Here is a 22520-nt window from a genome sequence, read left to right as displayed (position 1 = left end):
AAAAATTGCGTAGTCATATATCTAGCTTGGTTCCTCAGTCTAAGTTGTTGCATTCATCAAAGGTATACCGGATTTATCTAGCTTTGATTGGGCTTTGATTTGAGTATTACATTGTAGAAATCTTTTGAGTCTACTAAAACAACTCTTAGTAACAAGATTTTGGCTAACGCAGAAAAATTATCGTACATAGGTACCCTGCGAATTAGAAGCGAACGAGCATGCAAAGCTACGAAGGTAGAAAGGACTCTTAGATTTGAGACGTAAAAAATAACTCTAACATGTACTATTTAGATTAAGTTATCAACACGTGCCTCTGAAAATTTTACAAGAATTAATGTTCATGTAGAAAGAACAGATCAAGAATTAAAGGTATTCAGAAAGTATTTTTCATATGTTTGCTGATTTTTATTCTCAGATGATTGAAGTTCAAAAGTTAATCAATGCATATCATGGGAAAGAATCTGAACTCTCAGTAGAAATTGAAGAGATGCACGACAAAAGAAACATAGATTTAACTATTGATGATCAGATCAGTAGATACAATATTTTATTGTTGAAAGTTCCCAGATGCAACGTTGCCGCTAATATTAAATTTCAACGGCCGCTCACACGAAATCTCAAGGACCTTTCAGTGAGTACTAAAATTCGGGTAGGACGTTCAATTTTTTCAGAAAATAGTACATTTATCATATTTTAACAGGCTGAAAGTGGGTTGAGTAACATGCTTTTATTATTGCACGAAACTTTGAAAAATATTTCATATTCTATAAGGTGAGAGATCGCCTTGGATTTCAAGATATTTCTTAATCTTTGACAGAGGACTTGAAAATGAAGCTCTTACGACTCAAGAAAATTATAAAATGTTGAAAGAAAGTATCTCTCAGAAGTACACCTTTGAAATTTCACCAAGCATTACTTAACTTTTGAGTACAGAAAAGAGACAGTATACTCCATTCAACATAACATTCGTTCCAAAGAACAACAATGCGAAAACGAAAGATTACGAGTGGAGCAAGTTGTCGATTCCATCACAAATACTGCTAAAAATTCTGAGAACGAGGTAATTTTTCACAGCTTTTTACATTGCTCTTTTTGTTGCAAACTTGAAACTTCTTTTTCAGATTGTTTCACTACGAAAACTTCTTTCAAAAGACTTGAGTATCTCGGAAAAACAAGTAAAATCACTACAGGTAAAACGTGGGAAACCAAAGTGTTCTTATTGCTTATGCATTTCTGAAGGTGCTTTATATGGACCTCAAATTATCATGCTCAAGCGAGAAGACAAAAGTACAACACCAAATTCTTACAGCTCTGGATAACATCATGAGTCACAAGCAATCTATTCAAAATCGACTAGCGCAATAGAGCGTAAATTTAATATATTTTGTCTACAGGCTTGGATATTGAAACGGGTCCTAAAACATATTTCAACACTTTGTTTTCTGTCTTATTCTTGATTCCCATCACTTGAATAACCATCCTGCAATTTTAGTTCATGCTTTGTAGGAACCTGATCCAAGATCTTATTACATTCACGCGTGAAGGAAGATTTGGTTGATGCTGATATTTGAATACTGTCTTCAAAAGCGGGACCTTTTCCACTAAATTTACGGAGTTCATTCAATGAATCCCAGTCAACTCTTGTAATTCCATATACTCTCATAAAGCGCACTGCATCTTGTATTCCACGATTGTTCAAGCCCCCAACATGTTTTGAAAGAAGTGGTATCGTTGTATATGATCGAAGTAAAGGAATATAATGTTGTCTGAGTACATTAGAGCTGGATTTAAGTGCTCCTTTACTTATCATATGACCATGCATTTCATTCAGTAGACGCCGCATTTTAGAACTTGAAGAATTCTTACCGAGCCAAGCAGGAAATCGGTGAAAATTACGTTCACCTGGAAATAAGTTGAAAGTCTCACGAACTCCAGATACGATTGAAGAAGGAATAATGCACGCTAAGAGATTACTGCAAGATGCAAGCTCCCAAAGTTGTTTTGATCGAACCAGCGAATAGACCAAGTCACCATCAGATAACGCACAGGAAGCTGCACCTAAAAATATGAGCCTTTGAAGATCCGAGCAACAGTGTGTTGGCCTCATTTGGGGAAAGTTTTCCTGTATATACAATGGAACTAAATCAGGCTCGTTGAAACATAATGCTATACGACGGTCAATGGTTTGGCTTGAAGCACCATATCCCATAAGTACATCTACAATTGAAAGTACTCCCAAATTAATATCTTTCAGTTGCTTTCCACCAGAAATTGAGAGTGAACCTGTTCTTAGCTTTCTCAATTGAAGCTGATTGAGAATCAGTCGAATATCTCCATTACATGACTCAATTACAGTATCCAACTCATTAGATTGCATGTGAAAATTTTCTTCTTTCATAATGAGGGACAAGCGTCCATGTATTTGTTGCTTTGTAGGTCGCTGAAAGTTGAGTTCAAAACAGTGATTTTGCAAAGCCTTTAACTTTTGTGAATAACGATCGTTACAGATACAAATTATTGGAATTTTCGAGCGTTTTATCGTATCAATGAGGTCAGATATTCCACCACGATCGCCTGCACTCATTCCATCGACTTCATCCATTATTAATACTTGATTTTTATGAATCGTTGTTTTCAAAAAATTGAGACCCCGATTAGTGACCAATTCTTTGACTTGGTTTGAAGTTGAACCAGATAAACCTGTTTGAACATCCTTTGAGGCTTTATTTCTTGAATCGCTTGCGTTTACTTCCATGACACTAAAACCAAGTTGCGTGCAAACTATAATAGCGGAAGAAGTCTTGCCTATACCTGGAGGACCACTAATCAGCACGGCTTTACACTTGTTTTTCTTCTCTTTATTTCCTTGTTTATTTTGCCACTCAAGAAGCCATCGCCGCAGATCGGCTACGCACCTACCATTCCCGATCAGCTCTGAGATTCGAGTTGGCTTATACTTATCAGCCCATAGTTGCTTTGATTCGCTTTGTTTATCTTCAAAACACTTCAAAGTTGTCCTGTCAGACTTAACCATGTTATTAGGAATTTTTAGACTTTCGGCTCCGCTCAAACCATTTTTTATTATTCTTTTGTCCAAAGTTGTCACAAATAGCTATTTTCATTCAACGAGCAGATGTGTCGTTGATAATACTAGAATTCAAGTGGAAAATATTTGTTACCAAACCTCATACTACAAAGAACACAGTTGTTACCAGGCAAAAGTCCCGTGTCCGAATATGCAAAAGCACAGTTCAAATTATTCAGCGAAGTCGGAAAATGCGAAACTTTCAAACTATACCACTTTCCCCGAGGACAGACAGTGAGACAAAAAAAATCACCCATTAATGGTGACAGCTGATGAGGACAAAAAAATTGAAAAAATAAAAAAAAGAACGCAGGAAAACAAAACACAAGAATTTATGATCATACGGTAGTTACTCATCATGATCATATATAGAAGTCTACGGTAGACGTAAATTAAAAAAGAAAAGACACTCCTTTTTTTTACAGTTTGACCTAATTCCTCACGAACTATGCGACAGCCGACACCAACTTCGCGCGGTAGAGGGTTTTCTGGTCGTGGCGCTTCAGGACGTGGGTTTGGTCGTGGTGCGTCTGGTCGTGAAGAAGCCATCCCCGATGAGCTAGTCGGTAACTTTCATTTATGCTTGTTTTTATCGCTTTAAAAAGTCGTTGCTTCAGAAATCGGTTCCTATTCGCATGCGTGTGAAGGAGAAATCATATGCAAGCTAACGAATCCAAAGGTATGCATGGATTACTTTTCAGTGCGAAATTCAATTTGAAACGTGCCTTTGAGATACCATATTTTAACGGGACCATATTTCTGGAGAATAAAAGTAAAGTCGGAAAGGTAGAAGAGATATTTGGCCCAATTGATAATTCAGTAAGTCTTCTAATTTGTATATGTACTTGAAATGATTTCGCTTTATCCAGTTATTCACAATCAAACTTTGCGATGGCATTAATGCAGAGTCCTTCAAATTAGGTAAATATTCTTTCCTTTAATTAATATTCAGGGTAATTCTCTCACTCATAACCTGATCACTTCCTCTCAAATTCAAAAGGTCAAAAATTTCATATCAGTCCAGACAAACTAATTCCCTTACAAAGATTTCAACAAAATGATAAGTAAGCTAAACTCTCAGCTACCTTAATTTGAATTTACATCGTTTTGTTTACGCAGGCATAAAAGAGTTACTTCCGCGCCGAGACGAGGAGGAGGAGGAGGAGGAGGAAGAAATGGTGCGAGATTCAGCGGTGTACGAGGTGGACGAGGTGGACGAGGAGCAGGCAGAGGGCGAAGTTCAGGTCGAGGGAGGCATAATTAAAGATGCTCTTGTTTCATGTTCGGTAGACAATCACTTACATCCGGGGAAAAAATTAAATCAAATTTTGGTTCTTCTTGACAATTCTCTAATTTTATTTCATATGATTTTTGTTAACTTTTTCACCAAATCCAGTTCTTTCAAGTAAGGAGATTTTCACACTCCGCCTTGCACTTCCCACGCTATTCATGTTTTTCACTATTTCTTCTTCTGGAAGAGATAAGCATCTCATCTTTGAGTCGATCGCATCTTCAATTTTTTGTACAATTTTTACGTCGTGTTGGGTAACTAAGGTAATAGAACGTCCACTTCGACCAGCTCTTGCTGTTCGGCCTATCCTATGTATATAATCTTTTGACGCGATGGGTACTTCATAATTTATCACCATATCAACGGTTGGAATGTCAAGACCGCGGGAAGCGATATCGGTAGCAAGCAGAATACTTACTTCACCGGATTTAAATCTTGCAAACGAATCTTTGCGCTCCTTTTGTTTCTTCATCGAGTGTAGACTCACTGTAACGATTCCAAGTTTATCAAGAATACCAGATAATATCATGCAAGAACGCACTGTACTTGTAAAAATTATAGAACTTCGGATATCCCAATTTTCCCTCTGTTGTAATATATGAAGTAAGTATGCATCTCTCATTACTCTTGGAAGAAAACAGTATTCTTGCCTACAGCTGCTCACAGCTTTCAAACCTTCAAATGCCTCAAAATGAAAAGCATCATTCATGGTGATATGCTGTAATGCTGCAATATTACGAGTGATGCTTGCAGAAAATAAGAGTGTTTGGCGTTTAGAAGGAATATTTTCGAACAAAATCCGCAATTCTGATTCAAAAGAAGGTTCTAGAAGACGGTCTGCTTCGTCAAGGACTAGAAATCTCAGATTTTGAAAACACCCAATAACTTGAGGACTGTTTAAAAAGTGATCCATCAAACGACCAGGAGTGGCAACTATAATATGAGGTCGTCTTAAAATCGATCTGGTTTGAGCCTGGATTTCTTCTCCACCAGTTATTACCTGGCATCTTAATGTTAAACCTGCTGAAAGAGCACTGAATTGCTCAGAAATTTGAACTGCAAGCTCACGAGTTGGGGTCATGCATAATGCAAATATACCATAAGAATCCTGCGAGAGTATGTGCAATATTGGAAGAGCAAATGTTGCTGTCTTTCCACTACCGGTCTGAGATGTTCCTATAACATCTAAGCCCTTAAGAATAGGGGGTATGCATGCTTTCTGAACAGTTGTAGCTTCACACAATCCAAGCTTGAACGCATTCTCGGCTAGCCATTTTTTTATGCCCAGAGAACAAAAAGTTCTAATACTAAGTTCTTCATCTGACATTTCAATACTTGCTTTAAGATTTCACAAACACAAACACAAACTAAATATGATTACACCCCCTTAAGGACTCGGAAACGTATTCTTTGGTGAAAGGTTGCACCAGCATGAACTGTTGTCTTGCCATAGTTTTAATGTTTAACGAGGAATTCTCAAACCTAGAAGAACGATTCACGATATCACGATTTTAAACGAAGTTTATATCTTGATCTTGCGACAGCGAAAGTACGAAAGTACTTGCACTATGAGGCCTTTTTATGAGGGTTTCTTTTTAAACAGGTCTGTTTAAAAAGAAAGTAATTTCGAGATTTATGTTAGTGTAGAATTTGTCTCGTCAAAGCGAAAAATTGTCGATACGTAGATGAGGTATATTCCTGCACTTCTAGCTTGAAAACTAATAAACTATCGTTTCTGCCTTATTAATTCAAAAAGTTCGTGAAAAGAAGAGTATATACATACCTACTGTGCAGCTCACTGGCTAAAGAACCAAGGAAAAGAGTATCACAAAAAGAGCAAAAAGAGAAAAGTTGAAAAGACCCGAGTGAAAAAAGGAAAAAAAAGTTGAAGTTGTTTTTTATCATTTATTTGTTTATGGAATTTTGGAATTTTTTGGCCGGGGGACCCCCACACACACCTGAAAAAAACTCCACATTCGTCCATTTCTTTTAAAACAAATTGGAGTTGGGGGGTGTTGAATTGCTTTAAGAAACCGATCACTACGCGGTAAAATGGCGAAAAGGTGAGTTGTTCTAACCGTGATTTAGAATTCACAACTATTTGTTGTTATGTAGATATGATTCCCGAACGACTACTTTTAGCCCAGAAGGAAGATTATTTCAAGTGACTAATATAACTACAGATCAAATTTATGAATTATTATATTTAATGAAAAGGTTGAATATGCAATGGAAGCCATCAGCCAGGCAGGTGCGGCAGTTGGAATGAAAACACGTTCTGGAGTTACTATAGCTGCAGAAAGGAGAATTTTATCCAAGGTTCAAATTTGCATAAAGCAACCCATTTACTTCGATAAATCTTTGTTCTTTAAAGCTCCTAGAAAGCAGTGAAAAGGAGAAAACATATTATATAAATGAGCATATTGCTGTAGCTGTTGCTGGAATCAGCTCGGATGCAAATATTCTTGTGAACTACGCAAGGTGAGCTCATCTATATAAGTTTCGAGGTCCGGTTCTAAAATTTCTACTCTAGAGTTGTTGCACAACGACATTTATTTACGTATGGTGAGCCAATACCAGTGGAACAGCTTGTACAGGCAGTTTGTGATCAAAAACAAGGATATACTCAATTCGGAGGCCTGAGGCCTTACGGGGTTTCCTTTCTGATCGGTGGCTGGTTAGTATTTTATTTACATGACATCTGCGAAATGTGAAGTTATTATCATTAGGGATAAAGAGTTCGGATTCCAACTTTATCAGAGTGACCCTGCTGGTAACTACACAGCGTGGAAGGTGAGACACTAATGAATCAAAGGAGATATGTGTCAAATTTATATTATATTTATTCCTCTATATCAGGCAACTGCGATAGGTAATAATGCTCAAAGTGCACATGCTCTCCTAAAATCAGAGTATGTTGAAACTCTGAAATGTGAAGAGGGACGAGAGCTCATCTTGAAAATTTTGAGAAAAAGCATGGACAAAACACAACTTATGCCTGAAAATATTGAGATGCTTGAAATAAACAAGGATTTATATTCACAAAACGTCATAATTCGCATGTTGACAAGAGATGAAATTCATGCAGCTTGTTCTAAAATAAATTTGTAATTAGGGATATTTTTAGTATTTCTCTCCTTTTAATAATTATATGTCAAAGCGCTTTGATAGATGACCCCGATACAAAACACTATTTCGGCGAGTAAATGGCCTGATTACTTTGCTCAATGAGGAGATCCAAATTCATGTGACTGACAGGTGCAAGACCAACCACAGCCCGAAAGACATTTTCTAACATTGCTCGTTGTTTGTATAGAGCGTTTGTAACTGACATTCCTGGAGGTACTAAAGGGGACTTTGTTAAATATGAGAGTAACGCAGCGCATGGATGAAAATTGCGAAAAGACTCTTCATCGTCATATTTAAGTTCAATTCTAGAAAGCAACTCAGTTATCAAGCAGAGATCAAGGATAAGAGGTGCTGCTAGAAGAGAATCTTCACACGTGTTATGCATTGATATTGTGTTCCGGCCGTTCATAAATATTTCACTGACATACTCGTCCATGGCACGCTTACTATCATCTACACTTGGAACATACTTAATGACAACAACATGATTTGGGCTTTCCCCTTCTTTGTACAATATTCGATTTGAGGCAACAATATCATCTACTACATTCGATTTTGAAATTTCTTTCGACCGAAATACTCCAGGTTCCATTAGATTCTTACCATCATTGTTTCCTAAATGATTATAAGAAGCAATACTCAAAGGCTTAATACCAGCACCTATTAAAAAATCGACCAGAACACTTTTCATTTTTGTTTGACCTGTCTTGAAGTCGTCACCTCCGATAAGGACACGCAAACGGCAAGCAGCTTCGAGGACACCCGGAACAAATGTATTCTGAGGGCTCCCATTTATAAATGGAACGTCCTCGTCGAGGCAGGCAAGGGCATATAGCGTACTTGGACTGATTTCAGGATTTCCAGCTCTTATGGCAGCTCTCAAATTTTTCTCAGTATCATGGATTCCGACTTCAACTTTACAATATCTTTCAGTGTTTGCCGTCCACATCACGACTACTTTTTCAACACCACTCTTCTCTTTAAAATCACGTATATCAGCTCTAATTTGTTCCATCTGATTTTGCTTTTCCCCTTCTATAATATTATCTGCTCGTTCTTTCTGATTTGCAGCAACGAAGCCTGGATCAAATATACTTGGACGGGGTCGCAAGTCTTTTAGATATGGTACTAACTGCTGTTGTAAATCTAGATCCAGAACTCTGGCGCGTTGAACACACTTTTCTAGACTTAACGAAGATATATCCCATCCATCAATTTGTAAGTCATTTGGTTCAACCATCGGTAAAATATTCTTGAAAGGAACATGATAATCTTGTCCATTGAGTTTACCAATTTGGCAAGTGGAAGATTGTGTAAGGCTTCCCCAATAGTTTGGGGAATGAAACCCATCCTTCGTTTCCCATTTCATGTTTTCTCTATTAGCAATCAAACCAGCTGTTAGGGTGGACCCATTATTACCTCCCCAACCAATAAGCATAATACCAAGTTTAGGTACTTTTCTGTGGGTGCGGAATACAAACCCACGTTCTATCGGTTCAACCAACCACGTATTTTTTTCCGCATTTTTATATAACTTGGTGTCCTGGTAGTTGTAGGAGCTTTCAATGTAGTCAGCTGTATATTTAACATTCGGTGAGGAGACCTCAAAGTGGTCGATCAACATTCTATTCAGATTAACCTAATCCAAGATGAAAGTTCAAATTCACCGATCCGTGAATTTTGGGAGGTACGCTAAATTTATGATTTTGTTGACGCCGAACTTTTCCTATCCAATGTAAGAGCTTACAATAGATATTCCACGCCCGTCTTAGTGCAGACGCTTGATTTTGTCTTTGATTCTATCTATCTACGTGTGTATAGCGAAGATGTGGAATTGAGCTCCTTCTCTGAGCTTTTACGAAGAGTTATTTCCACCTACGGTACACCTCCCGCCCTCCCCCCAAATGTCCAGGTCACCAGATGCTCCAGCCTTGCCACTCCTCCTTCATAAACGGGATGAGAGATAAAACTTTTTCACTTTTTTTGTTGGTTTCCACAAGTGTCCCCACGTTAATACCTTTTTGCTTTTGTGGTTGCGGTGAAAGGCGGCGAGCGGCGGAGAAAATCGGCCAAAAGAAACTTCCCCCAAAAGAAAAAAATCACAGCACAAAAAAAAAAAAGCAGCCATAAAAAATTTGTTGCATATGCCATATGATCATGCAAAAAAATAAGATTTCAGATCTTAAAATAGATATCCCCCGACAACCCCCAAAACAACCGCTCATATCCACAGTTGAGTTATCTAAACTGATTGAATTCATTTTGATACTTCATTTTGAATTTGTTTATCTGTCCTCCACCCACCCTTCAGATATCCAAGCGAAATGACGCTGTATGCTAAAAGCTCACTTATTGCGCAAATGACGTGCTCCCAGCTTGCTACTCAGCGCATGTCATCATTAAATAGGCGGAAAAACTCTAACTTCGGAAAGCCTCAATTTACCACAAGAAGATACAGAAGCTCTGTCCGAGTTCAAGCTGAACTAGATGAGCCTATAATCAGGATTGGTACGCGAGGATCTCCTCTCGCGCTTGCTCAAGCATATATGACCCGTGACTTGCTCGCTAAACAATTTCCGGAGCTTGCAGAAGAAGGAGCTTTGGAAATCGCGATCATCAAGACAACGGGTGATAAAGTCCTGGATAAACCTCTTGCTGATATAGGCGGTAAAGGTCTTTTTACTCGTGAACTTGATGACGCGCTGTTAGATGGGCGTGTTAACATAGCGGTACATTCAATGAAAGATGTCCCGACTTATCTTCCAGAGGGAACGATCTTACCATGTATGCTTCCGCGAGAGGATGTTAGGGATGCGTTCATATGTCTCAAATATGATTCTTTATCTGCCCTTCCTACAGGAGCTCTCGTTGGAACTGCAAGTCTCAGACGTCAGTCGCAACTGCTTTGGAAGTATCCCGAGCTTAAATGTGTGAATTTCCGCGGTAATGTGCAAAGCAGAATACGCAAACTAAAAGAGGAGGTGGTTGACTGCACCTTACTGGCTTTGGCAGGTTTGAAGCGAATGGATCTTACTGAACATGCAACAAAAATTTTGGACTTCGAAGATATGCTTCCTGCTGTTGCCCAGGGAGCGATTGGAATCGCTTGTCGCACGAACGATGATAAGATGCAAGAATATCTTTCGAAGTTAAATCACGAAGAGACTCGCTTAGCTGTGGAATGTGAGCGTAACTTTTTACGCGCTTTAGATGGTTCATGTCGTACTCCTATTGCTGCAAATGCGCGCATGGTGAATGGACACTTAGTGTTTGATGGTCTTATTGCTTCATTAGACGGTACAGAAATTTTACGAACATCCAGGGAAGGATCTTGGAGCGCTGATGATGTGCTTGCAGCTGGAACTGACGCTGGTGATGAGTTGAAGGCAAAAGCACCAAAAGATTTCTTTGCGAACGTCCCAGAAATGCAGGGTACGAGTGCATGGTCATCTTAATTTGCTTGGTTATAGATATATCACTAAGGTGAAAATAAGAATAAATTTATTCTCCTCAGTGTCGAAAGGTCTTCAAAGGTTTTGTGAATTTTCCAGCTTTTTAGAGGTAACTTGAAACGTATCTATCACTCTTCTCTTTGTGTGGTGTTGAGAAGTTGAGTCTATGTATCTTTTATATTGAAAGCCACGAAACTGAATTTACTGAAGCTTAAACGTTTGTGCTCCTGCAAACCCAGCCTACCTGTAATACACAAGTTGCATATCGTTTTCTTGGCAAGTTCAGAAACTTCCAACGCGGTTACTTATTTCTACATGAACGTTTACACTCCCTTTCTTCGGCATCTGTGCCACTCTTTTTTTTTAACTCTCCGCGAATAGGACAAAAGAAGTGTCCACGTCCTTCTTTACCATGTAGAAGCTACAGTACAGTTTCTATATTGAACCTGTACATTCCATCCTCGTTATCCCGAAAGTTGTACGTAAGAGTTGAATGTGTTCCGAAACGCAGTATGCCGACTATCGTTTTTACCGAAGATTCCTGGTTTGCTGCACTGTGTGCAAGTCATCAGTCGTTCTGGCCATAGAACGACCTCCCAAATGCCTAAATCCCAAAAAGAAGAAAGCAAAGAAGTCCCCAAATGAACCATTTTTTTACCCAGAATTGCGACCGAAAGGAAGTATAGTGCAGGAGGGCATACGACCAAGGGATAAGAACGGTCCCTCGGAATACTTGTAAGTTCGCTTATACAAGAATTGGAGAGGAGAATTGGAGAGTCTTTCGAATAAGATCCTACTCAATATATGTACTATAAAGGAATTCGCTGTTGGACTTCAATTCTGTGTTGTTTCTAAATTCCTTTCTTCCCGTGGAACTTTTGAGCGTTTACTAGTGAAAGGAAAGGCCAAAGGACATTATACTCCTTTAACAATGTCTCCTGCTGCCCCACCGCCTCAAGAATTCAATAAACATACCAGAGCATGCTTAAGATGTAAGCTGGTGAAAACTTTTGATCAAGTAAGTCGTTCTCGCTCAACTTTTTCTATTACCTTTCATCCATTTGATCACTACCAGTTTCTAACCGATGGTTGCGAAAATTGTGATACGTTGAATTTGAAGAATAATACGGAGCTAGTTTCTCAATCGACTACGAATGAATATAGCGGGTATGGGCGTGCTAACTCAACTCTTTCCAAATTTGAATTCTTTGTGGTAGTGTCATTTCCTTGATTGATCCAAAAGCGAGCTGGGCATCGAAGTGGTTAAGATTAGGTGTGCCTTCAAAATAATTTCTGCAACTTTCGTGATATCATACGTTATAGGCCAATCTAAACCAGGTTGTTATGCCCTAGAGATACACTCTCTGAAATCAACAAAAATCTGAAGACATAATTTTTCTCCCTCATTGTTGAAACTTTCATGGGTAAGGCATCAAGATTGCAAGAGTTATGAATTACTGTATTAGAAGTACTTCAAAGAAATCGCACTGCAAAAGCGTGCACAAGATTTTAAGTACACTGAACTCATGTAAAATTGGAGATTTTAACAATGCAGTGCAGACATTTACGTGAATGTGAAGAAAAACAAACAGGACTTAAATGGTGCATATTTTGATATTGGGTTGCAAAAAGAAAAATTTCTTCATGAAAAGCTCTTTTGTAACTTGTGTGAAAGTCTTGAATGAAAGTGATTATGGATGTAGGTTGTGATAAAATTTAGTGGTGCTGTTAGAAGTCGTGGTATTTTGTTGCCCGTTTCATTATTAGTCTTTGTATTTTCCGCCTACTTTACTTTTTTGTAAAATAAGAGTCACTTCTGTTTCAATATTGATCATTTCTGGCGCCACATGCTTGTCTCTAGACTCTATTCCGTACTACGATTTCGAAGTACAAGCACGACTATTGTTTTTTTCAGATAAATCAAATCCATACGGTATTTTACTACCAGTATGCATATGCCTCTTTTTATGTAGCCGAAGTGTGTGCACTTATTTGGGCTTTCACTTTTTCTTTTGGGAAGTGGATTTGTTTTGCTTTTTCCCACTTCAGAATTTTCCCTCTTCAATGAATCATATTTAATTTAAGAGTTCGACGCCGCCCTGGTACCTTGTGGATTTCATAGAGAGTGTTATAAATTAAGGACACCAAATCGAATACTCGAAGTATCTTTATCAAGTCTTGTGCCGATAACCCTGACCAATCCTCATCATACTGTTCTTGAACTCTCAGTTTTTACTACAAGAATAAGTAAGGGAGATGCATTCCGTCGCTTCAAATACGGCAGGATTGAGTCAACGTAGCCGTGGTTCTAGTACTTCAACAACATGTTCATTGTTAACTGTCGTTCTTTGCTGCCTCATAGGCTTCTCGTTAATAGCAAAGACTGTAAATACACATTCAATTACAAAGATATTGGATGGAAAAATATACGATTCCTTAATAATAGAGCAGGGTGTTGTGCGAGAAGTAGCGAATGAAGGAGAATCAATAGAATTACTGACAACAGCCTCGAATTTCTCTAGTCTTGCGAGTGAAAAAAGTTTCAGTTCAGATTCACAGAAAGCAAGGTTCTTGTCTCCGAAACCGAGCATAATTATTGGTGGAAACAGTTTTAGTATCAAACCAGAGGCAGATACGCTCTCGCTCAGAGATCCAAATCAGTTCGAGAAAGACTTTGGTGACAATACAATTTTTGGCGGATTTGAAGACGCTCCAAAGTTTGCCACGAGACTCCAGAATATGGCTGCTGTACTAGAAAATAGAGAAATAGCGGAGACAAGTAAATTGATGATGCAACCTTTACTTCCTCCCTGTCGTCGTGTATTTCTGCCACGTCAATCACTTGTTGACACAAAGCCAAGAGGGACTAGAGCTCCAGCGCATGGAATTAAACGTTGCCGTATCACCCACGATGATCATCCAACAATAGCTCTTGCTTTATTGATTGAAAAGAGTGCAGAAATTGTCAATACCATACGGAGGTTACAGAAATTAGCAGCTGAGATAAAAGGTTCTAATAATGGTACAAGGAAAGCAGAGGTGCTCGTTTTAGTTGATGGCCAATGGCCAGGTGAGAAAACACTATTAAACGCTCATAAACTCATGGAAGGAGAGAACGATTGGTTTCTTATTAGTAAGAATAAGCTTGGAGAAATGAAGCAATTTAATAAATTAACGCGTTGTAGTCAAGCAGAAGTTGTTGTTTGGCTTTCTGTCGATGACTTGCCTCCTGAAAATGTCACAAATTCGGAACAAAGAAATTGGATTGAGTGGATAACGAGTGCAATAAAGATCATACAATCGGACAAGAGTATCGCCTTAGTAACGCCGCAGAACAAAGAGTTACACGATGAAGCAATGAGGTATTCCATGAGTGTTAAGTTAGCTCCCTTTGTTGTGCGACGGGAAAGTGTCATAAAATTGGGTGGTATTGAAGAGTGGGGTGGTTGCAGAGGTGAGAAAATAACGAGAGAAGTTGGAACTGAACTTTCTCAAAGACTATGGAGAGGTGGATTCAAAGCTATTCTTCTAGTATCTTCAACGGATTTTCTCGGAAGACCTCTTCCTCTTGCAAGTACTAATCAAAGTGTTGGGGGTGATATTGCTGATATCGATTCAGAATGGCCTTTCGTTCTTCCTGGAAGAACCAAAAAAGATATTTCTGAAGCGAGGGAGGCACTTATCTCGGAAGCGTCACGAACGAAGGAAGTGGTTGGAAACTGTGCATCTCCGGGTTTAGATGATTCAGGAATATATCATGGAGCAACAAAATCATGTCAGGGAGAAATACAGTCATATCCTATTGTTTCAATTGTTATGCAATATTTCCGGCGTCCCAAAATTATTATTCCTTTATTAAACTCTCTAGTTCGCTTGAAGTTTCAAGTTGAATTTATCATCAATAATGATAGCATTTCAGAGCTATCTGAATTTACACGCTATTCTTCTCGGGGTCCTGGGAATTATGATTGGGTATTAGCTCTGTTTAACAATGTCCATGAAATTCGTGGATATAATAGATTGGGTATGTTTGCCTCCTCTGAACTTGTCATGCTGATCCAAGATGATGATGCAGCTCCAAAAGATGATTCATGGGTTCGTAATGCGTTGTATTTTTTCAATAAATATCCTACCTTGGGGATATTAGGAGGATATCGTGGACGAATTGATAACGGTAGAAAACAAATGGCAGACTTGAAGCAAAATAATGGCCAGAAGTTCGGTGCTGATTGGAAACGAGATAGAATGAAATTAACACAAGCTCTGACTACGCTGGATCCTGGCATTAATAAGCCATTTATGTGGATGTATAAAGTCAATTTAGCACCTCTAATAGTGCGAAGGTCACTTTTTACTGAAGTGGGAGGATTCAATACAAATTTTTCTTGCGCAGGGAATCCTGGAATAGGACTCGACTACGAAATTTCAATTCGATTATGGAAGTTGGGCTGGCGTGTAGGCCTTTATGATCCAAAATTTCACCACGCAATAGGTAATAGTAAACAAAGTGGTACACATTCAGGTCCACAGAAGAAAATTCGAGATGCTTCTGAAGGTCAGAATAATATGTTAATGTACAGAATGTACCCGAATTTTCACCATAAAGTTGGGAGCTCTATTGTGATGAAAAGTAATCAACAAGGCATCAAGAGTGGCAGCTTTAGAAAAATAAAAGGAAGGTGAAATTATTGTCAAAGAACAGTAGAATTTGCTTGGATCAACTTCGGATCGAGAAGAGTAAATGCGTGTTAAGTGTGCTTTCACATGCCAAATGTTCTCATCGCGCGGGCGCTCGGTCTCTCTTCCCCCCTACGCCTTCTTTTCTTTAACTCCCATCCAATTTTTTTTTTACTCGTATTTTTGTTATCAACCCTTGCGTTTTTGTGTTTTTTTCAAAAGCTTGCTGTGCACTTACACCACCTCTATCACCATTCTTTCCGTCCGGATTCCCTCTCTTTGGCTTCGGCGTCGGAATATTTTAGTTATTTTATACATTTGTACGACGCGTTTCAAGTAATCAACAAACTTCGTAATTCTTGCCACAAATTAGTTATCGAGATTCTCTGTAATATTTTCCCCATAACTTATTTCCTTCTCTCTCGACCATTTGAATTGCGCTGTTGAGTGTACCAATTTCTTCATTTCGGAGCATATTTGCTGCAGCAGCTCCTATGAAGCCTCCGCCACTTCTTGCTTTGATGTTCCTCTCTTCTATAATTTCTCCACCAGCTACTTCAAACTCACTCAGTTGCTGATTTAATATTGTCTTTGCAGAACTTACACATTCAGAAACAAATTCTTTCTTGTTGCTGTATGCAAAGTTCCTATAGAAAGAGACGTAATAGCCAATAGAAATCACCAGATTATGTTCAATCCTACCGTCACTATATATTTCGTACACTTCAGACCAAGCTCGAGAAGTTTTGTCACGCCTTAATTTTCCAAAAGGAGAATAAATTGAAACAAAACCATTCTTATTACTGAGTTCGCAAAAGCCGTATTTATGTAGAAGCGATGAATTACTTTGTAATCCGAAGGTGTTAAATAATTCTTGATACTTCCGAACCGATTGTACAGAACGTATAAGTACTTCATTCTCATCCATATCAAAAGTGTTCCTTGACGAAGATTTTGAGCAGTACACCTTCACATGCATATTGTGTGTTGAATGATTGAAAAGATCAGCCCAGGGAATCAGACATTCACCGAAATATTCGTCAATATAAAATGCTCTAGAAGCTGCTATCGACACTGCTTTTTTGTATAGCTCAAAGTTAACACGATCAGACTTAAAGTTGATATACTTTTGAAGAAGTTTAAAACCGAATTCATAATCATCTGCAAATGACTGGTCGTCCATAATGATGTGAGAATATAAAGATGTTCCCTTTAATTTTTTCCGTTCTTGTTTCGACCAGAACATCGGTAAACTTTGCTCACCTTTACTAGGTAAGATACAAAGATAATCGAACCAACATGAATCAGGGCCGAGGGCCAACTCTTGTGCTATAGCGAAGTTAAGAGCAAGACCACCTCCAAGTCCTACTGCAACTAACTCCTTTGAAATTGAACATGTCTTCGCACCTAAACATACAGTTTTTGGAATAGATAAAAGCTTTTCAAAGCAGTGAAGATGGCGAGTAGACACAATACACAAAGTATACTTCTTATTTACGCCATCCCAGCGAGCATCAACTCTTACCGCATCGAGAACTTGGATACCGTTGGAAACACTCCAACTTAGAAACTTAGAAAGTCGTTCTATCACTTCGAGATATGAAGCCGAACTATCCTCTCCGATCATCTAAAGAAACAGCCGGTCTGAGTATATTATTGATGGTTGTTTGTGTAGACTTTGCACTTTTAGTTTACTTTGACATATTCGCAATGAACTCATCAGGTTCATGGTTTAATAAGGTAAAGAAAGCAAGTCAAAAAAAAAAAACAAAAAAAAAAAGAAGAAAAGCAAGAACAAGAAGTATATATAAGCACCATCTAGTATGGTATAAGGAGGATACACATTCCTGTTTGGTTTGACATTGTGTATTAGAGTTCGGCAGTTCGTGGGGTGGGACCTTAAAAAAGTGGAATGCTTGGTGTTCAGAAAACCATTTTTTCGACCAATTTGTACCAAACACACTAACTGCATAAATAACTGTGCTAAACCGCACTTATACAAATAGTACGACAGTTTTCTTATTGACTTTGTCGTCAAAACAAAATATCTTTACTCTCTTTCAGCTTCAAGAGAATCTTGTCCTAAACCATAAAGTATGCACGCATATTTATCAAGCTTGATCTTTTCAAAATATCTCTCTCTCATCTTGAAGAAAGTGCAGGCTGTTAGCAAACTATCACTACCCGCCTGATGCTGAGGTCCTATCCTTTCTACATCTAAATGCTCTGCAAGCTTACTTAGACCTCCGTGCAAATTTTCCGTGAATTTCATCAAAAATTTCATATCATAAAAGCATGGAAAGTATGTCTCTAAAATTTTGAAAAAGTCGGCTTCATTCTCTGGTAAAGAGACGCAAGTTAAAAGCTTAATTAAATAGCCAAAATCATATCCACTGTGGAATGTCAACCATTTCACATCGCGGCTCAATACTACTCCACTCACCATGAAAAGTTCGCCAAAGCGAGTAACATCTATTCCTCTTTCATTCAGAATCAGGAAATCAATCCCACTTTGCTTCAACAGCTCAATTGAGTCTCTTGCGTACATGTCATCCTTCAAATTGAACTCTCCAAAGTTGAACTGCCATAAGCAGTACCTACCATCAATGATGGGTAAATTTCCGTTTGCATCCGTCAGAGTCAATCCTAGTTGAATCAACTTCAGCATATCAACATTACATTTTAATGTTTGATAATGAAATTCTGACTGCTGTTTAAAAGCCCCGACTGGTCTCGCAACCTAGGAGAAAAATATATATGATCTAAATTAAAACTTCAATATTAGAACGTACCACTCCCGGAAATTCTGTATCCATCGCGATATAGGGAAATGCTTGGACGAGTTTTCTGATGATGGCTACTTCTTCATCGAGATTGTCTGACCAGACTTCTCGTGTGAGTAAATTGTAAGAGTTCACTTTCATGACAAAAACTGTAGTCCTTGAGTATTCAAGGACTGAAACAGTGGAAAGTCAGTCACACCGCAGGTTCAAAAAGTATCGAAAAAGTGATAATTTCAGCGCAGTAAAAGGCAGTTTGAAAACAAATAGATGTCAGTAACGTATTCTAATGAGATTTGTACTTCTCGTAATGCTGCTTTCCGGTTTATTTTTTTTTCGAACTTTTACACCAGTTTTCTTTTGGAGCAAGGGGAAAATTGAAGAACTATCTTATTTCAAAATGAAAAGTAAGTTACACATTCAATTGTATACATTACCTTCGACACCTTTTTTTGGATATTCCAAGTACAGCTTCAGGTTCGGAAAGAGGAATAGTCAACCAAGCGGTCTGCGGAGTGGGTGAGTTTCTAAGTTTAGGGTTCTAAACAAAAGAATGAATTTTTTTTGAGACCCGGTTTTTCATTGCTTTATCATATGATTTCCAATTGGCATATTTCTTTCGGTGTTTTTTTTAAGACCAAAAAAAAGATTTTTTGATTCGAATCACTTTTCTGAGCTGCAGGTTGTATGTGGTGAACAAGAGAAATTTCAGGAAGATTTTATTCTGAAATCTTGTTTTTTCTATCGTTTTACGACTTTGCAGGTTCATATTGTTCGGAAATATAAACTACTGGGTAGAAATAATATCTCGTAAATATTGAGCTATTTTGTTCAAAAGAAGACGGTAACGGGAATCTTTCCACTTCGAAAACCAAGCACGAAATCCATACGCGATCCTGAGCATAAAGTTACGAAAGAATTACTACTATGGCCTCCATGTTAAAGACTCAGTTCGGCACGCAACGGTAAGGCTATGTAGTCTCTTAGCGGATTGTCAAGATTTCACTGTTTGTTACTTTTTGCGCTTATTCTTCCCTCACTACTTGCGTTTTTTCTATTCCCGCACTTTTCGCGAATAACCAAAATTGACAAATCTCGATTTTTAATCTGCGATAATAACTAACAGTCACTCCATTTTATTTGCAGGATTAGTACACACATTTCCGCAACTAAGCGTACTGTTCGAAGTTCCGTAATAGCTTCAGCGGAATCGCGCCCATTATGGATGCCAGGAACAGCTGCTCCCTCCCATCTCAAGGGTATGCTTCCAGGTGATTATGGATTCGATCCGCTTAATCTCGGTGAAGATAGCAAAGATTTGGATTGGTATGTTCAAGCCGAATTGCAACACGCCCGTTGGGCTATGCTAGGAGTTGCTGGTATGGCTGCGCCAGAACTCCTTACCATGTTTGGTGTTTCTGACCTGCCAAATTGGCACGATGCACCTTTCTACAACGGTTATTTTGCTAGTTCAACCACCCTTTTCACTGTTCAAATGTTCATGATGAACTGGGCCGAGATCCGTCGTTGGCAAGATATAAAGAATCCGGGTTCTGTTTCTGAGGATCCAGCTTTTCCAGGCAACAAGCTTCCAGCGGGTGATGTTGGATATCCTGGCGGAATTTTTAATCCAATGAATTATGGAAAGAGCACTGATGAATTGAAAGCGCTCAAAGCTAAAGAAATTGCGAACGGGAGGCTCGCAATGGTAGCAGCTCTCGGCTGTTTTATCCAGTATGATCACACTGGAGTAGGTCCAGTTGAAAATTTAACAAGCCATTTGAGTAATCCAGGAGTGAACAATGTTTTCAAAGCTGCCTTTATTGGTTTTTAACGTAGGAATTTTTGACACTTAATTTTAAGCACGTATATATTTCCGAGTATCGGAAGATATCTGTCAAAAGAACTGCTTGCAATCTAGGCGTTTTTTGTGAGATGATATGAAGTTTGTTGGTCAAAAGTTGTGAGTTTCTATCAGGTTTTGATCTCGATTTCCTACGTCTTTTTTCCTAGACTTCGGTCTTTCTATTGGTAATCCTTTGTCATTCAAATTTCAGTTTTGGAATCGGTTCGTGAAGTGCTGTCTTGCGTTATACTCAATTGAACACCTGTTAGCTTGTCCACTCGTGCGTTTAACGACTTTAAACCTTCTGGTTCGCATATTGTGTGTGTGCGTTGGCTCCTGCCTCTCGAGTGGCCTGCACATAAATCCAACTCAAAGCAAACTCTGCACTCAGCCACGCTCCCACGCAGGCACTCATCGACTCTCTCCCACGCAGGCACTCATCGACTCTTGTTGACTGTACACTTATTGTCTTGTAACATTCTTGTTCTCTACTTTACCCCCCAAAAATAGTTTGCTCATTTTTTACGTCATATATAAAAAGTGAATAAAAGAGTAAATAAAAAAGTGAAACGTGAGAGTTGAGAGAGAGAATTCTCTCTCAAAAATCACAATCTAGAGCACGGATCAGGAAAAATAATACATAATACTTCTGTCTTTTGTAAATGAAACAATTTACACACAAACCACAAGTTACTTTTCTCCAAAAAAAAAACTTGAACAGTCGAACAGGAAGTAACAAACATATCATTCGGAATTAATTTCAATGCTAAACGATAATGCACGAGATGCTTCGGATGACATTCCAAGACTTTGTGTTTCAGGTTGCGGATTTTATGGGTAAGATTATTATACACAACTATTTTTTCTTCACAGTTACAATTTCAAACTGCAGAAACCCAGAAAAAATGTTCTTCTGCTCAATATGTTATAAGGCAGAAGAATTAAGAATAAAAAGTATTCCCGCCCCTCACGAATTAAAAGGCAATAGTGACTCAATAGCGCAAGATCAAAATGAACATGATGATTTGAATGCTGGGGGGAATAAGAAACCTTCAAACCCGGGTAGATGCTTTCAGTGCAACAAAAAAATAGGAATTTCTGGTTTTAAGTGTCGCTGTGAATATACTTTCTGTGCCTCTCACAGGCAATACAATAAGCACAACTGTACTTTTGATTTTAAGTCGCATAGCCGCGAAGCTCTTTCGAAAGCAAACCCTGCAGTCATTGCAGATAAGATTGAAAAGGTAAAGTTTGCTATTTTTTAGAATAAATCCTAAGTCTTCTTCCAAGATATGAGACCATTTGAACGTATGTAGTAAGTTGTTTTAATTAGAAAGAAGAAAGTAATGAAGTTCATTACACCCAGTATTTAAATAAGTTTACATAAGGGTGTAACAAAACTAAATAAGTAGTTCGCGAGCAAAAAAGAGTGAGCAACAAAGAGCACATCACTCACTGCAAATTCAAGAAGAGAAAGCGGATAAAAGCCTAGAACAAGGCGATATTCTACAGTATCATCATTTGAACGCTTCCAAGACTTTCCCAACTTTCTTTGCCTGGAACTCCTAGCACTTTCTGACAGGAATTATATTCTATTTTTTCAATGCGGCTGATACATACGCAACAAACTCTACGCACGTGGGATGCCTCTGGACTATATGCCATAGCACATTCTTCAGAATTGTTAACCAGAAAGTTCCCAACATTTTCTCTATCATATCTATGAAGCTCGCGACGCCATTTTTTGACTATTCCATCGAAAGCTCTTTTAGAATTAGAAATATAAATATTAGGGGTCTTGGGATCGGTTGGACCACGCTTAGACCTAGGAACAAGCTTTAAATACTTTTCATATCCGACTGTATTTTTTCCATAATCGATCTGCTTCTGACGCTGCAAGATTTTCGACTGGCTTGGTCTTTGAGACATAACAAACCGGATAGATTGAAATGTAGTTATATTTTCAACCGAAATTTTCAGCCCAACGTGAATGCAGTTGTTTTGGATATAATATTAAAGTACCCAGTAGCAGCAGCAGAATACTATTATAGTAGCGATAATAATTGTATCACAGAAATAATGATATACTTCCTAACTTTTGAATACGTCTTTCATACGTCTTCTCCGTCTTATTGTGTTTTACGAACTCGTTTTTCGTGTTTTGAGTTTTCTGCTTTTTACGCTACTGGGAAAATCGGAACTCAATACGCGCTACTCGCCTATACTCCCTATACTCCGATTCCTGGAACAATTGGTGCGG

The 22520-nt window shown here is 38.4% G+C and overlaps 13 protein-coding genes across 13 annotated transcripts; 7 read left to right on the top strand and 6 right to left on the bottom strand.

Annotated features, from left to right (window-relative positions):
• Positions 1–1447: 1447 nt before the first annotated feature.
• Bathy14g01940 (predicted protein) lies at positions 1448–3034 on the bottom strand (the record flags this gene model as incomplete). The annotated part of the gene is made up of 1 exon (XM_007509152.1): positions 1448–3034. The coding sequence occupies one exon, from the start codon at positions 3032–3034 to the stop codon at positions 1448–1450; it is 1587 nt and encodes a 528-aa protein (XP_007509214.1).
• A 732-nt stretch (positions 3035–3766) lies between these two features.
• Bathy14g01935 (predicted protein) lies at positions 3767–3934 on the top strand (the record flags this gene model as incomplete). Its single annotated transcript, XM_007509157.1, has 1 exon — positions 3767–3934. The coding sequence occupies one exon, from the start codon at positions 3767–3769 to the stop codon at positions 3932–3934; it is 168 nt and encodes a 55-aa protein (XP_007509219.1).
• A 506-nt stretch (positions 3935–4440) lies between these two features.
• Bathy14g01930 (ATP-dependent RNA helicase DBP8) lies at positions 4441–5703 on the bottom strand (the record flags this gene model as incomplete). Its single annotated transcript, XM_007509050.1, has 1 exon — positions 4441–5703. One exon carries the CDS (start codon positions 5701–5703, stop codon positions 4441–4443), a length of 1263 nt encoding a protein of 420 aa, XP_007509112.1.
• A 902-nt stretch (positions 5704–6605) lies between these two features.
• On the top strand, positions 6606–7487 carry Bathy14g01920 (proteasome subunit alpha type-4; the record flags this gene model as incomplete). The annotated part of the gene is made up of 5 exons (XM_007508973.1): positions 6606–6695; positions 6751–6857; positions 6910–7053; positions 7106–7169; positions 7236–7487. The coding sequence occupies 5 exons, from the start codon at positions 6606–6608 to the stop codon at positions 7485–7487; spliced, it is 657 nt and encodes a 218-aa protein (XP_007509035.1).
• Positions 7488–7566: 79 nt separating this feature from the next.
• On the bottom strand, positions 7567–9129 carry Bathy14g01910 (myo-inositol-1-phosphate synthase; the record flags this gene model as incomplete). The annotated part of the gene is made up of 1 exon (XM_007509121.1): positions 7567–9129. The coding sequence occupies one exon, from the start codon at positions 9127–9129 to the stop codon at positions 7567–7569; it is 1563 nt and encodes a 520-aa protein (XP_007509183.1).
• Positions 9130–9829: 700 nt separating this feature from the next.
• Positions 9830–10960, top strand: Bathy14g01900 (porphobilinogen deaminase; the record flags this gene model as incomplete). Its single annotated transcript, XM_007509189.1, has 1 exon — positions 9830–10960. The coding sequence occupies one exon, from the start codon at positions 9830–9832 to the stop codon at positions 10958–10960; it is 1131 nt and encodes a 376-aa protein (XP_007509251.1).
• Positions 10961–11888: 928 nt separating this feature from the next.
• On the top strand, positions 11889–12342 carry Bathy14g01890 (predicted protein; the record flags this gene model as incomplete). The annotated part of the gene is made up of 3 exons (XM_007509137.1): positions 11889–12124; positions 12175–12230; positions 12281–12342. 3 exons carry the CDS (start codon positions 11889–11891, stop codon positions 12340–12342), a joined length of 354 nt encoding a protein of 117 aa, XP_007509199.1.
• Positions 12343–13213: 871 nt separating this feature from the next.
• Bathy14g01880 (hypothetical protein CHLREDRAFT_150819) lies at positions 13214–15640 on the top strand (the record flags this gene model as incomplete). The annotated part of the gene is made up of 1 exon (XM_007509208.1): positions 13214–15640. One exon carries the CDS (start codon positions 13214–13216, stop codon positions 15638–15640), a length of 2427 nt encoding a protein of 808 aa, XP_007509270.1.
• A 367-nt stretch (positions 15641–16007) lies between these two features.
• Bathy14g01870 (predicted protein) lies at positions 16008–17261 on the bottom strand (the record flags this gene model as incomplete). The annotated part of the gene is made up of 1 exon (XM_007509032.1): positions 16008–17261. The coding sequence occupies one exon, from the start codon at positions 17259–17261 to the stop codon at positions 16008–16010; it is 1254 nt and encodes a 417-aa protein (XP_007509094.1).
• A 423-nt stretch (positions 17262–17684) lies between these two features.
• Caf1 (Caf1 CCR4-associated (transcription) factor 1) lies at positions 17685–18558 on the bottom strand (the record flags this gene model as incomplete). The annotated part of the gene is made up of 2 exons (XM_007509169.1): positions 17685–18374; positions 18427–18558. 2 exons carry the CDS (start codon positions 18556–18558, stop codon positions 17685–17687), a joined length of 822 nt encoding a protein of 273 aa, XP_007509231.1.
• A 783-nt stretch (positions 18559–19341) lies between these two features.
• On the top strand, positions 19342–20248 carry Bathy14g01850 (the record flags this gene model as incomplete). The annotated part of the gene is made up of 2 exons (XM_007509250.1): positions 19342–19379; positions 19561–20248. 2 exons carry the CDS (start codon positions 19342–19344, stop codon positions 20246–20248), a joined length of 726 nt encoding a protein of 241 aa, XP_007509312.1.
• Positions 20249–21036: 788 nt separating this feature from the next.
• On the top strand, positions 21037–21525 carry Bathy14g01840 (predicted protein; the record flags this gene model as incomplete). The annotated part of the gene is made up of 1 exon (XM_007509260.1): positions 21037–21525. One exon carries the CDS (start codon positions 21037–21039, stop codon positions 21523–21525), a length of 489 nt encoding a protein of 162 aa, XP_007509322.1.
• A 241-nt stretch (positions 21526–21766) lies between these two features.
• Positions 21767–22189, bottom strand: Bathy14g01830 (histone RNA hairpin-binding protein; the record flags this gene model as incomplete). Its single annotated transcript, XM_007509162.1, has 1 exon — positions 21767–22189. One exon carries the CDS (start codon positions 22187–22189, stop codon positions 21767–21769), a length of 423 nt encoding a protein of 140 aa, XP_007509224.1.
• Between the last annotated feature and the right edge of the window lie 331 nt (positions 22190–22520).

Source organism: Bathycoccus prasinos, assembly GCF_002220235.1.
Source record: "Bathycoccus prasinos genomic : Chromosome_14".
In the NCBI taxonomy this organism is placed as follows: Eukaryota; Viridiplantae; Chlorophyta; class Mamiellophyceae; order Mamiellales; family Bathycoccaceae; genus Bathycoccus; species Bathycoccus prasinos.
Note: the sequence above shows the minus strand (reverse complement) of the source record. Positions and strands in the feature narration are given on the sequence as shown.